Source organism: Pongo pygmaeus, chromosome X, assembly GCF_028885625.2.
Source record: "Pongo pygmaeus isolate AG05252 chromosome X, NHGRI_mPonPyg2-v2.0_pri, whole genome shotgun sequence".
Lineage (NCBI taxonomy): Eukaryota > Metazoa > Chordata > Mammalia > Primates > Hominidae > Pongo > Pongo pygmaeus.
Window position 1 is genome coordinate 95,779,955 of NC_072396.2, and position 18,382 is coordinate 95,798,336.

Here is an 18,382-nt window from a genome sequence, read left to right on the forward strand (position 1 = left end):
AAGAATGATACGATGGACATTGGGGACTTCAGGGAAAGAGAGGGAAGGTGGCGAGGGATAAAAAACCACAAATATGGTGCAGTGTATATTGCTCCAGTGATGGGTGCACCAAAATCTCACAAATCACCACTAAAGAATTTACTCATGTAACCAAATACTACCTGAACCCCAATAACTTATGGAAAAATGAAATAAAAAATTAATTTTAAAAAACTGAAATAGTTCACATAATTTAAAAAAACTTAAATAGCTCACATAAATGAGTTACATTTATTACCATAAAATGCTACAATCTGAAGCCTCCCATCCCCAGAACATCTTCTAGCACAGTTCTCTAATTTTACAAATATCAAGAAAAGTAAAGTAACTTGCTTGTAGTCACAATATTTGTTATAGGCAGAGTTGAGACTTAGAACTCAAGTCTTCTGGCACCTATTTCTGAACTGATCCCATTATTTTATGTGGCTTCAAGAAACTGAAAATTGTTCTCATTAGATAAGCTAACATAAGTTAAATTATATTTTATTATTCATATTAATATTAATATATTAATTTATATTAACATAAGTTAATTCTGTTTCATTGCATGTTTTCCAGAGTCAAAACATTTTTGGCCTCGATGTCATTGAAACACCAGAAGGAGACAAGATGCCACAACTGATTGTTCAAAAGGAGTTAGATAGGGAAGAGAAGGATACCTATGTGATGAAAGTAAAGGTTGAAGATGGTGGCTTTCCGCAAAGATCCAGTACTGCTATTTTGCAAGTAAGTGTTACTGATACAAATGACAACCACCCAGTCTTTAAAGAGACAGAGATTGAAGTCAGTATACCAGAAAATGCTCCTGTAGGCACTTCAGTGACACAGCTCCATGCCACAGATGCTGACATAGGTGAAAATGCCAAGATCCACTTCTCTTTCAGCAATCTAGTCTCCAACATTGCCAGAAGATTATTTCACCTCAATGCCACCACTGGACTTATCACAATCAAAGAACCACTGGATAGGGAAGAAACACCAAACCACAAGTTACTGGTTTTGGCAAGTGATGGTGGATTGATGCCAGCAAGAGCGATGGTGCTGGTAAATGTTACAGATGTCAATGATAATGTCCCATCCATTGACATAAGATACATCGTCAATCCCATCAATGACACAGTTGTTCTTTCAGAAAATATTCCACTCAACACCAAAATTGCTCTCATAACTGTGACGGATAAGGATGCGGACCATAATGGCAGGGTGACATGCTTCACAGATCATGAAATCCCTTTCAGATTAAGGCCAGTATTCAGTAATCAGTTCCTCCTGGAGACTGCAGCATATCTTGACTATGAGTCCACAAAAGAATATGCCATTAAATTACTGGCTGCAGATGCTGGCAAACCTCCTTTGAATCAGTCAGCAATGCTCTTCATCAAAGTGAAAGATGAAAATGACAATGCTCCAGTTTTCACCCAGTCTTTCGTAACTGTTTCTATTCCTGAGAATAACTCTCCTGGCATCCAGTTGACGAAAGTAAGTGCAACGGATGCAGACAGTGGGCCTAATGCTGAGATCAATTACCTGCTAGGCCCTGATGCTCCACCTGAATTCAGCCTGGATCGTCGTACAGGCATGCTGACAGTAGTGAAGAAACTAGATAGAGAAAAAGAGGATAAATATTTATTTACAATTCTGGCAAAAGATAACGGGGTGCCACCCTTAACCAGCAATGTCACAGTCTTTGTAAGCATTATTGATCAGAATGACAACAGCCCAGTTTTCACTCACAATGAATACAACTTCTATGTCCCAGAAAACCTTCCAAGACATGGTACAGTAGGACTAATCACTGTAACTGATCCTGATTATGGAGACAATTCGGCAGTTACGCTCTCCATTTTAGATGAGAATGATGACTTCACCATTGATTCACAAACTGGTGTCATCCGACCAAATATTTCATTTGATAGAGAAAAACAAGAATCTTACACTTTCTATGTAAAGGCTGAGGATGGTGGTAGAGTATCACGTTCTTCAAGTGCCAAAGTAACCATAAATGTGGTTGATGTCAATGACAACAAACCAGTTTTCATTGTCCCTCCTTCCAACTACTCTTATGAATTGGTTCTACCATCCACTAATCCAGGCACAGTGGTCTTTCAGGTAATTGCTGTTGACAATGACACTGGCATGAATGCAGAGGTTCGTTACAGCATTGTAGGAGGAAACACAAGAGATCTGTTTGCAATCGACCAAGAAACAGGCAACATAACATTGATGGAGAAATGTGATGTTACAGACCTTGGTTTACACAGAGTGTTGGTCAAAGCTAATGACTTAGGACAGCCTGATTCTCTCTTCAGTGTTGTAATTGTCAATCTGTTCGTGAATGAGTCAGTGACCAATGCTACACTGATTAATGAACTGGTGCGCAAAAGCATTGAAGCACCAGTGACCCCAAATACTGAGATAGCCGATGTATCCTCACCAACTAGTGACTATGTCAAGATCCTGGTTGCAGCTGTTGCTGGCACCGTAACTGTCGTTGTAGTTATTTTCATCACTGCTGTAGTAAGATGTCGCCAGGCACCACACCTTAAGGCTGCTCAGAAAAACAAGCAGAATTCTGAATGGGCTACCCCAAACCCAGAAAACAGGCAGATGATAATGATGAAGAAAAAGAAAAAGAAGAAGAAGCATTCCCCTAAGAACCTACTGCTTAACTTTGTCACTATTGAAGAAACTAAGGCAGATGATGTTGACAGTGATGGAAACAGAATCACACTAGACCTTCCTATTGATCTAGAAGAGCAAACCATGGGAAAGTACAATTGGGTAACTACACCTACTACTTTCAAGCCCGACAGCCCTGATTTGGCCCGACACTACAAATCTGCCTCTCCACAGCCTGCCTTCCAGATTCAGCCTGAAACTCCCCTGAATTCGAAGCACCACATCATCCAAGAACTGCCTCTCGATAACACCTTTGTGGCCTGTGATTCTATCTCCAAGTGTTCCTCAAGCAGTTCAGATCCCTACAGCGTTTCTGACTGTGGCTATCCAGTGACGACCTTTGAGGTACCTGTGTCTGTACACACCAGACCGGTAGGTATCCAAGTTTCTAACACAACTTTCTAACTATTTTTTTATTATTATTTTCAGTTGATGTAGAACTTTACAAAATCTATTGACTTCAAAGAGGGATCAAAACAATCGTATTCTACAGATGTACCCAATAGATATATGGATTCAATTAAGTTTGGTAGAAGATGAGAACAAAATAACTACTGATTTAGGAAAATTGGATGCAGAATAATAATTATAGTAGGGGCAATTTTGTCTGTAGATGGCAGTATGACAATTCTTGCTAGAGAATATATTGAAAAAAACTTCAACACAAAGGGTTGTAGCACTGTCCTCAGTACCATTGTGTGCATGAGGATCAGAATAGTCTGGGCTAGATACATCACAGTAAAGCTTTTCAGAATCTGATAAATAGCTCTAAATACTAATGATGTTGAGAATCCTAGCTTCACTTGGGAAAATCTGTGGCTGTTCACAGAAATTCATCACCAAGATATTCCCCCCATACTCTACCAGGCCTTCAGGTCCTCACAAAGAAAAGTGTCATTTTCAGATTAGGAACTCAAAATTATTTTGGTGCATCAAATCTACAGTCACACAATATAACAAGAATGGGATTAGAAAAATGAAAGCCTACTCATTCTCATCGTTAAGCCAGAGAATGAAATATATATGAGGTCTCTACTTTAGATAGCTATTTAAATATTTGCATATTTATGCAAGGTATTTTGAGCCCTTCAGAAGACATTCTTAAAAGATAATCACTTTTGGAAAATAAAATGTTTGCTTTCTCTAATGGGCACAAAGAAAAATGTGGGCATGTTAAGACCCAGGAAATCTGTGCACAATAACTTAAAACCCAATACATTTATGAAAGCAAAGAGTTTATCCAGTGCCTTTTATCAGTGTTCCATGAAGAAATGAATACAAATGTATTCAGAAACTCTTAAATGTTAAATAATTTAAATATAATTATTCCCTTTAAAAAGACAAGCAATGGAATTTACCCACATTTTTTTCTCAAAGTCATGCTACATGTTGAGTTTATTATTTTGTCTGTGTTAACTCTTAAAAAAGTATTAATCTTAGTTTCAGGGAATAAAGTCTTTTGAACACCTATTCAGGCTTAACAAAATAGTAGCAATGTGAAAATCAAAACTGATTTTCTTTCACCAAAAGTTTGAGATATTAAAGAAGGCTACTATATTCAAGATAACAGTGCAAATAGTTTACAATAACTTTGGAAATGGGTTTAAGAATGGAGGTCATTCACGCATAAGCGCAGTTATATAATACGATAACATTAACCTTTCTCTCTGAATCACACAGTGAACGTAAGGTACTAATTCAGATGTGGGTGCATTTTTGCTACAGTAGGTACACAATTAAATGCTGTTTCAAAAGGTAAACTAGAACCCTAGTGTTTGTATAGAGAGCTTCTGTTAGACTTTAAAAGAATTTATGCTGCAGTTGTTATTTCTACAGTTCAGATGAATCCCATATTTTACATAGTTAGTGGATCTGGGATGGGCAACAAACGTAAGAGATGTTGAACATCTCCACAGGGTGTGTTTTTGTTTATATTTAACCATTAAAAAGGGCACTCTTATTTTCAAATTCTTATTGCTATTCTGCTTATTGGATAAGTTTCTCAACATAAAAGTATCTTTTATGACTAACACTACATGATTTGGGTATAATAACATTTTTTCCTGGATTTAATTTGTGACTTTCTTTAAGAAGTGTACAAAGAGTGGGTTTGTGAATTACATATGTAGATCATCATTTTTAATAGATTGAATGAAGTTAATTAATAGAGCAAGTTCTGGTTTCAGTGTTTTTTGAAGGCACAGAGATATTTTATGAGCTAGACTGATTTTACTTGAGTTTATGAACACATAGCAAGGAGGGCATGGATGAAGAACAAAAAATTGAAGTATTTTTCAAATATCCTCACCTTTTTGTTTTTTTTTAATATTTTGTAATCCTAAAAAGTCATTAAAAATAATAAACCTTTTTCCATGATGCATTTTATATTATATAACTAAGAGACATTTTCTGAATCATAAGAATTAGGCAAAATACGAAAAAGTAAATGCTAATGAGAATCAGTTATTGGTTGTTATTAGGTTTTTATTAACTGAAAGGACTATCTTAGAATCATTGAATTAGCAGATGATTTATTTATTTCACAGCTTAAAAAGTAAATAAATTGTATATTTTGTCATTGGTTCACAGTTGTTTCATATTCATTACTAAATATCTTCAAGACATGAATTGGTGAACTTAGGCAGACTAATATGATACTAAAAATAATTTGAATCTTTACATTTTGTGCTACATTTGCAATGTTCTTTACCTTTTCTATCTGCTCTTCAATTTGTGTTTAATGTTAGGGTGTTCACTGATGTTGCAGAATGCTAGCAAAATAAGTGAGCACTGAAAAAGAAATTATGTATTTAAAAATTCAAATGCAGTAGGTGTCTTCTTTTTAAAGAAATATCATACAAAATGGGAGAAGTGACAGCCAATACAATACAAATTCATTGTTCCTTAAGGAAATAGAGTGGAATAAAATATTACTGTTAGCACAAGGCAGAATTATTCCAATTTATTTTAAACAGTGAGAAATGCATTTTCAAAATGAGGGTTTGGGAAATATTTACATTTAGTTCATTACTCATCTGAATAGAAACAAGAAAGTGGAAAATAAAATGTTCTAGTAGACTATAAGAGACAAGGGAATTCATCTGAAATTTTATGTTTTATAAAGGGAATCAAATACTTTCTAGTTCTCATAATTTCTCATTCTCCTTGATCATTCTATAGGTTGTTTTTCTGACTTGGATGTTCTGAAAATATATGGAACATTTATTAGATAGGAGTACATATATTGCATAAAGCCATCTATACCTGGGGAATATAATGGTCTTCTTTGGCATAAGTTTCTACATGTATTATGGAAGGTATTTTTGTATACATTGTAGTAGAAATTTTAAAAACATGAAATTTGAGAGGATGAGGCTACACATTATCTTCTATTAACACCTTTCAAAGCAAGCAGATAGCAATTGGTTGTTATGACACTAGAGAAACCAGAAGTATAAATAATTATTTTAAAATCACTTTTGATCAATGTCATATAAAAGAGATAAACTGCCAAAACCAAGTCTTGCTTAATACAATTCACCCATTAAATATTGTGAAGACTACATTTTTAAAAAATAGACAGGAGAATAAAAAAGTAGAATTTTTTGAAGGTCTTCCAGTCACTGTCTAAGACAAGTGTGGTACATCATTTTCCAAAAAACAAACAAGCAAACAAACAAAAAACCTTACAAATTTCTGTGATTTGAGTTGGAATAGTGTTTCAGTTTCAGAAATGAGGTGAATGAATGGTGAAAACTTTAGACAGTTCTAATTCATGCATGAAACCATCCTGTAGATATGATACATGGATTTGAAATGATAATTGCAGTCTGAGTTAGCTTGGAATAGGATTGGTATTCGCTATTGTAAAATTCAGTAACTTTGACTCTGCATTTATATTTTGGTAATACGAATTTTAACCATGAAGCATGCTTGGCAAATGAAACTCCTAGAACACAACCATCTGATTTTGATAACGTGTTATTTTTCTTGTCCTAGACTGATTCCAGGACATCAACTATTGAAATCTGCAGTGAGATATAACTTTCTAGGAACAACAAAATTCCATTCCCCTTTCAAAAAATTTCAATGATTGTGATTTCAAAATTAGGCTAAGATCATTAATTTTGTAATCTAGATTTCCCATTATAAAAGCAAGCAAAACAAAAAATCATCTTAAAAATGATGTCCTAGTGAACCTTGTGCTTTCTTTAGCTGTAATCTGGCAATGGAAATTTAAAATTTATGGAAGAGACAGTGCAGCGCAGTAACAGAGTACTCTTATGCTGTTTCTCTGTTTGCTCTGAATCAACAGCTGTGATGTAATATAAGGCAGTCTTGGTGTATACACTTATGGTTAATATATCAGTCATGAAACATGCAATTACTTGCCCTGTCTGATTGTTGAATAATTAAAACATTATCTCCAGGAGTTTGGAAGTGAGCTGAACTAGCCAAGCTACTCTCTGAAAGGTATCCAGGGCAAGAGACATATTTAAGACCCCAAACAAACAAAAAACAAAACCAAAACACTCTGGTTCAGTGTTTCGAAAATATTCACTAACATAATATTGCTGAGAAAATCATTTTTATTACCCACCACTCTGCTTAAAAGTTGAATGGGCCGGGCGCAGTGGCTCACGCCTGTAATCCCAGCACTTTGGGAGGCCGAGGCGGGCGGATCACGAGGTCAGGAGATCGAGACCATCCTGGCTAACACGGTGAAACCCCATCTCCACTAAAAATACAAAAAATTAGCCAGGCGTGGTGGCGGGCGCCTGTAGTCCCAGCTACTCGGGAGGCTGAGGCAGAATGGCGTGAACCCGGGAGGCAGAGCTCGCAGTGAGCCGAGATCATGCCACTGCACTCCAGCCTGGGTGACAGAGCAAGACTCTGTCTCAAAAAAAAAAAAAAGTTCAATGATAGAAAATAATTTTACTAGGTTTTTATGTTGATTGTAATCATGCTGTTCCACTCCTTTTAATTATTAAAAAGTTATTTTTGGCTGGGTGTGGTGGCTCACACCTGTAATCCCAGCACTTTGGGAGGCCGAGGCGGGTGGATCACCTGAGGTCAGGAGTTCAAGACCAGTCTGGCCAACATGGCGAAACCCCGTCTCTACTAAAAAATACAAAAATTAGCCGGGCGTGGTGATGGGCGCCTGTAATCCCAGCTACTCGGGAGGCTGAGGCAGGAGAATTGCTTGAACCCAGGAGGCGGAAGTTGCAGTGAGCCGAGATCGTGCCGTTGCACTCCAGCGTGGGCAACAAAGCGAGACTCCGTCTCAAAAAAAAAAAGAAGAAAAAAAGTCATTTTTGTTGTAATAATGTTTTCTTTTTCTATAAATATTTTCAAAGAAAGAGGTCCTTTCTATTTTTATCTGTCAAAAGGAGAATGTAAAGTTCTTTATACTCCCTGATATTTTGAAAAAAAGTATATTGATATTTCTTATATTACGAAACATAATTCCAGTCATATGAGGGTGGAAACAACGATTGAGATAGATTTCAAAAAGATTTTATCTCAACTTTGAAACTACCTAAGAAAAATGTGAGGTTGCTAGAGTAACTTATTTAAATAAGTCTGTTTTATTTCTCTAGCATTAAATTACTAAATATACATCATCGCTTTGAGTAATTTTTCCTTTAAAATGAATTCACTTTTCACAGTAAGTCAACTAACTCATTTCCTGCACAAATGAGTAAATGCCTCATATTTTGTATGCATTATATTTTATTGAGGAAAGAATGACATGTTCCAATTTTATGCTGTATTCTTAAACTATCTATGACTTACTAACTGTACTAACAGAATTTTTTAAAATCATGATTTATGGGGATAAAAAGGGAGTACAAAGGACCCTTATAATGATTACATAACATATGCTTCCTGAATTTTCATTCAAATGTTAATTATGTATCATTTTACCTTTAAAAGTGTGAATAGGATTTGGTCTGTTTTGTATGTACATTAACGTTAGTGTATTATTTGAAGTGTTCTTTGATGTAAATGTATTTAGAAAAGGTTTATGCTCTGTTCAGTATTTCAAATTAGTGTAATTCTTGGATATTTAATATATAGGTAATATTTTAAACAAGTTTCTGTTAAAATTTAGTGTTCCCATTAACTCCGTACAGAATCTCTTGTATTTCCAATATGTCAGGTTCCGTGAATGTACATGCTATCTGGTTGTTTAAACATTACTTAGTTGATTATAATGACTGTGAGTGTAACTACTTTTACTGCTTATGGTAGATATCATGTGAGTTACAATATTTGCTCTTAAACAACTGTTGTAGAAAAATTGCTTGAAATTAAAATACACACGTACAAGTTATTCACATAGAACAAGTTTGCAGTTCCTCCCCTTTTATTCTTGATAAATATTTCAGTTTAGTTCAAATCATTCCAAGGAATGTAAAAATTGAGCCAACTTATTATATTCCTAAAATCAGTGCCCTGCAGGTAGCAAGATATACCTAGAGTGGAGGTTTCCAAAATCTACAGTCTCAATTTAATTTTGAATAAAATGACGAAGCCCAGAAAAGTGGATCAGAAGTTGAAGTGTCCCATAATAAGCTGTCATGGCTTCATGATCATTTGTGTATGTAATTATTATAAAAATGCATTTGCATTTTTATTGCTTGTATCATGACTAGCCTGGCCTTTCCCTTCCTTTTCTGCACACTCCGAACTAAGGGAGAATACTTTGTTTTTCTTCCATTTCAGTGAACATTTCCTTCATAACTGTAATGAGTAAAGGTCCTAATCACTCCTTTGTATATATGAAGATGAAAATTCCTTGAAATAATTATCTAGAATTTCTTTAAAAGCATTCCTCAATGGTTTTATGAGTGCTGTATTTGAAGAAGATTAAAATAGAAACTTTATTTTTAAAGCTGTGACTCCATCTCTTAGAATGCAGCGTCTCTGAGAAAGGAACTTCTAAACTGACTTCTGCTTTGGGCTAAAATATTTACCCATATAAGCCAATGATAGTACTGAGATTTAACAGTATTTAAATTTGGGCCATAGATGAAAATGAATTCTACTTTTGAGTAGTAACTATTCTTGATCTATCCTTTGCTTTTGTTTGAGAGAATATTATCTCCATTTGAGAACAACATGGAAGGCATTGAAACTAGTTTTCCACAAAGGCCAGAGGACAACAAAATTTATTTCCTTACTTGATTCCTTCTTATCAGTTGACCTGGTCGCACCTTTAATTTAATTGATATTATTATTATGTTTATCTTGCAAGGTCTCAGATATCTCCAACCTTTTGTGTTGTCATTAATCGACTACTGGAATATTCTCAATGAAATGTCCTTGATGGTCTCTCTGGTTCTTATTCTAGTCATGAATAGAAAAAGACAAAAAGATAGCAAATCTTAAAACTAGTCATCATAGATAAATAAAAGGAACTTTTAGTGAACTTTGTCCATTAAATTATAAGTAGCTTACCTGATGAGCTACAGTGTACTGTATACTTTCTCCCCTGCAAGCACTCAAAGAAATGTTATTTGATCAAAATCTATAGTGCATAAATTAAACAAAAAATACTGAAATATATTCTCATTTTATTTTAATTATGCAAGTTTATTTTTAATGATACGATATTTAAGCTATTATATTTCTGACTTTTTTATTTTCAATGATTTAAATGTAAAAATTATAAAACAATTTTAATCCCATTCATTAATTAATCTTTTATGTATAAGTCTGTTTTCTCTGTTGACCACCCTGTCCACATTATGAATGAAAATATGTATATACTTGGCCGGGCGTTGTGGCTCATGCCTGTAATCCCAGCACTTTGGGAGGCCAAGGCGGGAGGATCACGAGGTCAGGAGATCGAGACCATCCTGGCTAACACGATGAAACCCCGTCTCTACTAAAAATACAAAAAATAAGCCGGGCGTGGTGGTGGGCGCCTGTAGTCCCAGCTACTCGGGAGGCTGAGGCAGGAGAATGGCATGAACCCAGGAGGTGGAGCTTGCAGTGAGCCGAGATCGCGCCACTGCACTCCAGCCTGGGCGACAGAGCTAGACTCCATCTCAAAAAAAAAAAAGAAAAGAAAAAAAAAGAAAAAAAGAAAATATATATATACTTTAGAATAATTTTTAGAAGTTGAGTTTATATTCAATCAATATTTACTAACCTTGTCATTTCACCATGAAATACTAACTGCATCATTTTGCTATTTTGTCACCTGCACTCCTCACTGTTGAATTCCATGTTGTAATTGTGTATCTAGCTAGATGTGATGTGCAGCCTGAGTGTAACAGAAGTGCTACAGGACAAGCAGACCTTGAGTAATCTTATATAAATCTAAGCCACATTCCATAAATGCTTCTTGTAGGTGCTTTTGTGTAATAGACGTATTTTCTTGGCTTTTATGAAGCTTAGTTTGTGTTTATTTTAAATATGACTTAGCTTCCTAGAATATTCAAAGATTCTGTGATAATACAAAGCTATATTTCTTGCATATAATTAGTATTTTTAGAAAGAACTACAGTGCATTTTTTCATACATCGTGGGTGTTCATACATGACATCTTTGGTTTAATGTATTTAGAATTAGGAGTAGACTTTTAAAATTCTAGAGTAGCCATAGGTTTCTATTTTTATTGTACATGTGATACACATTTGTTGTAGAAAAATCTAGAAAATTGTATAAAGGTTTTAGATGAAGAATTTTAAAATTATTTGTTTTTATTTCAAGCTATAGTAGTGAGTTCTTTATAACAGTAATTCTGTTTGAAGGCTATATAACTTTTTGAAGTGGTGCATTTTAAAATTATAGAATTGTGCTTATTGTTTTATAAACTATACATCCAGGACTTTTTACATGTATTGAAGACTGATTTATTTATTAAACACATTGTTTATTTTTATAGATGTATGATTGGACAAATTTATGTAGTAACATAGCTTGATTAGTTGATAGTGTAATACAGAGGCATGTTACATATCTCCACCATGAGACTAAACTCCCCTCAGTAAAAATATCAAGTCTTGATGAAAAAGCTTTTATACTTTAAGAAAAATACCATCTAATGTTTTCCAAAAGTTCCCTTAAAACAACCTAGTTACATAATTATTTCCCAGAATTTTCAGAACCAACTCTTTTAATTTTCCTATATTCTAGATATTCTCAACCGAAATTGTTTTAAATGTTCCTTTTGAAATAGTTAATTGCATTTAATTATCCATACATACACAAGTATATCCAATTAATAATAAAACTTTTTTGTCAAGTGAAAAAAATCACAAATCACATTTCATTAGATTTCAGGTAGTCAAATTGACATAATAATGAAAATGAACTATTCCAATAGATTTTCTAGAAATATTTGTACTTTATCCCTTATCCTAGAACCTTATATGTACCAATTATATATTGATTTACTTCATAAAATGTTACTATCTTTTGAATACAGTTGACTTTTAAAAAAATTTTCAGTGGCCGGGCGCAGTAACTCATGCCTGTAATCCCAGCACTTTGGGAGGCTGAGGCAGGTGGATCGCTTGAGCTCAGGAGTTTCAGACCAGCCTGGGCAACATGGTGAAACCCTGTCTCTATCAAAAATGCAAAAACTTAGCCGGGTTTGGTGGTGCATATCTGTGGTCTCAGCTACTTGTGAGGCTGAAATGGGAGACTCTCTTGAGTTGCGGGGGTTGTAGGGGAGGTTGCAGTGAGCCTAGATCACGCCACTGCACTCCAGCCTGGGTGACAGAGTGAGATTCCATCTCAAAAAATTTTTTTTTAAATAAATAAATAAAAACATTTTCATTCTTTTTATCTTAAAACTTGGAAGAAACATTAGATACAATAATACTTTCATTAGTCAATTAGAGAAAAGTTTAAGTAATACCGCTTTTTCAGTAGTAGTGAAAAGTAAAACAAATATGGAACTCTAAAGAAAAATGTTATTTACAGAAATCTATAAACTTTAAAATGTATTATATATCAGTTCTAACCTTAATTACAGAATCAATGCACAGCACCATTTCAATGATATATTATAACTAAAGAGAATTGATCATAAACAACTGTTATGTTATCCAAAAATATTTTCAGTAATTCAAACATGCAACTTGAATAGTTGTTGAGTGACACAAACTTAAAGTAACTAAAATTATTTTTTTAAATGTACTGGCTCTTTTGACATGTAAATACAGAAATAGTCTCATATTCAAGGATGGAACAAATACACAAAAATGGAATTTCATGGACTCTCAAAACTAGTTTGTGACCTCTAAAATGAGAGACCATATTTTATTATTTTTTTATTTATTTCATCTCTTGTTATTCAAAACTATGAATTGAGTGTATTTTTTGCAGAAAATTATACACATCATTTATGATGCTCAGATTAAATAACTACTTTTTTGTTCTGTTTTGTTTTTTAAGACATAGTCTTGCTCTGTCTCCCAGGCTGGAGTGCAGTGGCCTGATCTCAGCTCACTGCAACCTCCGCCTCCTGGATTCAAGAGATTCTCCTGTCTCAGCCTCCTGAGTAGCCTCCTGAGGGACTATAGTAATGTGCCACCACACCCGGCTAATTTTTGTATTTTCAGTAGAGATGGGGTTTCGCCATGTTGACCAGGCTGTTCTCAAACTCCTGACCTCAGGTGATCCACCCGCCTCAGCCTCCCAAAGTGCTGGGATTACAGGCGTGAGCCAGCGCACCTGGCCAAATAATTAGTTTTTTTACACAAATTTAATTATCCAAAGAAAGTGCTGAGTTATCTTCCAGATTGTTATCATGGCTGTGTTTACATGATACCAAAACATCTGGAGGCAAAATAGAATTTTTTACTACATATAGGGATATTTTGCCGACCTGACAGAATTATTTGACTACATAAAGACACAGAATTTAGTACTACAGAATGATATTGTAAATAGTTTCATTTTCGATAGAAAAAAGAGTTTTACATGCTATATAAAGTTGTCATTATCTGAATCTAGAATAATTGATAACAGTTAACAACAGAATTCCACACAGTGCTGCAATTCAATTTTACCTTTATACATTTTAGTTGTGTATCAAGACATACACTTATTTATTTCAAAATGCACACAAACTAAAGAAATGAGAGGGAATGTACACCTAAATCTTTTTAGGTGTCTGAACTGAAAGATAAATGTCTAGAAGTTAATATACCTAATTGTGTGTTTAGAGGAAATGTCATATTAATTTGATATTTAAGCAGTTCTAATGTATTGGTATTAAAATGGGTTAGTGTATGTGTAAGCACAGATATGTTTGCATATATGTGTGCATATATATGTTTGTCAAATTTCTAGCAGAAAAAAGTAATATAAACTTCAAACTAAAGAAAGCTTGTTAAAAGATTTTGCATCTACATTTACAATGTTATTGTCCCCTTTTACACCATTATGCCTCGTTTCTAAACTATAATCATCCAATATCCCTGATATCATCCCATATATAATCTTTCATTTAGAAAATCCTTGTCATATCCAGTACATTCTGTATATGTCCTCATGTTTTTTTCTTTTAAAAAAATTATTTGTCTGTTTCCCAAATGATCACAGATCCAGTAATGTTAAAGTACATATAAAAAATTAAATTGATTTTTGTTATCTAAATACTAGTACAGATTCTGCTTCTCTTGCACACACACACAAATAAAGACAAATTTGCATTCCATAATAGCCAACTTCTGCCCAGTTGTTATGACTAAAATATGTCCAAGTAAAAGTCCATTAAAACAATCCTCTTTATTTTGCATTGTTACATTACTTAATTTTAATAATTATGAAAATAAAAAGAAAGAAGTAGTTCTCTGTTAGTCTTCTGTACAATGTCAGATTTGCTGTTTCATGTGTCTTCAACTTTTATGGGTTTAATTTATGTCTTCATCAAATGGCTATGGTATGGATTTACCATAGTTATATACGTGCATACATGCCTACCTATGTATATATAAACAAACATTTTTGTAAACAGCTCAGTGAGGACTTTGGACTGGCATAAATCATAGGAATATGATTATGAGGATGCATCCAATTTTCAGATTGGGCAATGTATACAGTTTATTATCATTTCTGATTTTGAGTAGAGTTAGTACTAAGAACAGCATTGAAGAAAAGCAGTATAACATTAAAATTATGAAGATTTAAAATACAAGAGGATTCATAACAGTCACTTTTAAAATATTGTTTTGGCTTTCTACTTTGGAGCTGTAATTTTAAAAAAAGAATGAACAAGTTTTTGTATGAATATGTTAGAATGACTAATTATAGAGCATCTTTCAACTGGAATACATGTAGATACTAACACCTGGTTGTATTTGATGTAATTTCAGTGCATACAGTGTGTGTAATCTGTATTAAGTGAAATATTTATGAATAAAGTTGTTTCTGCATTGCAATAACACATCTTCTGATATTTTTTGAAGCGCTTGTTGTCAGCAGGGGCTACTAGTTTCATTAACATCATCAAGGATCCTAAAATATTTTTAGCACAATAACATCCTACATTCTTCATGGTATAGCTCATTATCTGTGCTGGATTAACCAGAATTTTTATATTGTCATTTCTGTTCACCACCATTGTGGTGTAATTGATCTTTTTCGATTAACCCAAAGCAATGAAGTAGTCATAAAGTTTTCGTTTTGTGCATTTTATTGTACTAACATTTTTTGAATATTGGTAATGTGGTATCATTTATGAACCACTGTATTTGATAAAGCATTATTGATAATGGAGTTTACCATGAGTTCAAACAAGATAAATTAAATATTTCTCAAACTCCTACTGTGAGTAAGGCAATGTGGAGAAGGTCAATGGTTATGGTGAGGGATGGGGTATAGGGGGCTAGAAATGTAGGATGACCAAGGTTCTCCCCTAGTTGCTATTACTGTAAAAAGCCCCCTGCCCAAGGAGTTGAACTGCAAGTATGTTTAATAAAAAAACAAAAAACAAACAACTTTCCTTTTTCCAGTGCAGAAAATTTGTGAGTATATAATATCAGGGTTTTTAAAAAAAAAAGAAAAAGAAAAAAAGCGCATAAAAGTGACAAAATATAAAACTTCAGTGTTTACTATAATAATTAGGGGTGTGTGTGTGTGTATGTGTGTGTTGGAGAGAGAGAGAATATCACTAGTAAACCACCTCCCAAGTATGTATTGGGTATGGGCACGCATGTACTTAACCCATTTCAGGAAGCATCCTAAAGTCAGCAACACTTTCCTCTCCTCAGTCACATCCAAGCCAACAGCTATATTATGTTGATAATGGCTCCAAAATACCCCTGACATTTGTCCCGTTGCCATTTCCTTTTTCCAGTCTTAATCACCAGTTACCTGTTCCGCTACTAACAGGTTGCCTTACTTTCTACTTTCATTTGTTCAATCAATTTTCTACCCTGTACCCATAATACTCCTAAAACACAGGTCCGATCCAGTGAAGCCTGACAGAAAAGCTTCTCTTTCCTCATTGCACATAGAATAAAGCCTCAATTTTTATATTTTTCAAGGGACTTTGCAATCTTAACCAGTTCTACTTGTTCCTTCTATCTCCTACCATGCCATGCACCTCATATTTTTGTCATTTCTTCTGCTACCCCCTCTTCCCTGATCGTGGCACGCACTTTGATGCCTCCATAAATCTGCACAATTTACCAGAATTATTTTGAGGACTTTTTTTTGTTAAGACACCGCTGCAAGGACAAAAACAAGAATAAACCGCAGTTGGCGATATTGAAGTGCAACTGCGAAGATAGGACAAGAACACTTTTTTTTTTTTTTTTTGAGATGGAGTCTCGCTCTGTTGCCCAGGCTGGAGTGCAGTGGCATGATCTCGGCTCACTGCAACATCCGCCTCCCGGGTTCAAGCAATTTCCGGCTAATTTTTCTATTTTTAGTAGAAACTGGGGTTACACCATGTTGGCCAACCTGGTCTCTAATTCCTGACCTCAAGTGATCCGCCAGCCTCATTCTCCCAAAATGCTAGGATTACAGGCGTGAGCCATCGCGCCCGTCCAAGAACACAATTTTAATACCAGAGAGTATATGACAAAAATGAAGAAATGCTACCTGATTTTATTAAAAATGAAACAAGTCGGCATGGTATCGTTTCCTTCCATATCTTTTCAAATCTTAGCATCAACCTTACATAATTCTTATAAAATTAAAATGCTTCAAATAAATGACTAGGTCATATAACCTGTAAACATTAGTTTCTGGAAACTATTCCCAGAAAATTGCTCTTCTTCATTAATTCTAGAAAGATTCTTAAATATCTATTTTGGATATTTTGATTGTTGTTACACCTTTTGTCCATGAGTTATACTCAAAAAGTATCAAAGGAAAAATTTAACCCATTTATTGATCTGGATATAGTCCATATACAAAGGGGTGAGAGAACCGCATACTGCTTTTAGGCTTTTTTTTTTTTTTCCTGAGATGGAGTCTCGCTCTGTCGCCCAGGCTGGAGTGCAGTGGCGCGATCTCGGCTCACTGCAAGCGCTTTTAGGTGTTTTAGCACAAGAAACATCTCAGTGTGTGATTTCTTCAAAGAAAAATATTCCCAGTATGCTATATGGTGAGAAAAAAAGACATTCTTGTCTTCAATAGAGGAACATTTTCTATGGTGAATAATCACAAATCTATATTGACGACTATGGTTTGGATGTGTTTGTATAGACATAAATCCTGTCGCCAAAGTACTGAGATGAAATGTTCACCCCAAATAGAAATCATTGTGTTTCTCCGCCCCTCTGCTGAAAATCAAAGTTATCAATTTTGGGAAAACATGAACAGATGGAGAAACCATGGGGTATCAAATGTACATATATGTATGTCCAAATTATAACATGGCAGAACTACTCTGAAAATGCAGAAACTACATATCCCTACTCAAAACTGACTATATATATATATAAAATTTTAAGGAATGAACTTCTTGGCACATATATTGAAAGCAAATATGCTACCTGCTTCCTAGAAATAGAACGGGTAAAAATAAACCACCGAGTTCTTAAGTTAGCCCTTTTTACTTTCGTTCTTGCTACGACATAAAAAGTCTTTCTAAATTATATGTAGGAAACATTCTGGGAAATTGGGGTTTTGTTTTGTTTAGTTTCTCTTTCACATCTTTCCTAGACAATCTTATATCAGGAGATTCTTAACACCGGCTTTAGGATAAGACATTTCCATGGTACATGTTTTATAAAAAATCATGACTTATTTCACCTCTTTTTGTAAAGGAAATGAACACCATCATGAATAGGAAAATAATGTTTCTTTTGCTCAGTTACAACTATAGAGAATTTTCCATCATCCCAGATAAAATAAAAGCAGCTATTAACATTCTTAAAGTCGGTGACTATTTTCTTCAGTGCACATACCTTGGTAATAGAGGGTCATTATAAAGGGGTAATACAGTGAAAGACTAGATATGAAGACAAGACTAAGGACTCAATAACATGAAAAACATAGCAGGAATAGTACATTACCATATTTCTAGTGAACAAATGTTTCTTTTATATTTGTGTGGTGTTTTAGATTTTTTTGAAGTGCTTCCATCAGGGCATCTGGAAGATTTTTATTCATAAACGCACCCCTCTTATTCCCTTTTAATCTGATAGAGGCCAAAAGTATGTTTACTCTGATTGATTTCTTAGAA

At 34.4% G+C, this 18,382-nt stretch overlaps 1 protein-coding gene across 2 annotated transcripts in view; it reads left to right on the top strand.

The window, feature by feature from the left end:
• PCDH11X (protocadherin 11 X-linked) overlaps positions 1-18,382 on the top strand; it is an 837,092-nt gene that overhangs the window by 92,074 nt on the left and 726,636 nt on the right. For both annotated transcript variants that reach the window (XM_063660848.1, XM_063660849.1), the window contains exon 6: positions 598-3,090. In XM_063660848.1, the coding sequence (XP_063516918.1) occupies positions 598-3,090 (2,493 nt within the window). The remainder of the gene's footprint in view (positions 1-597; positions 3,091-18,382) is intronic.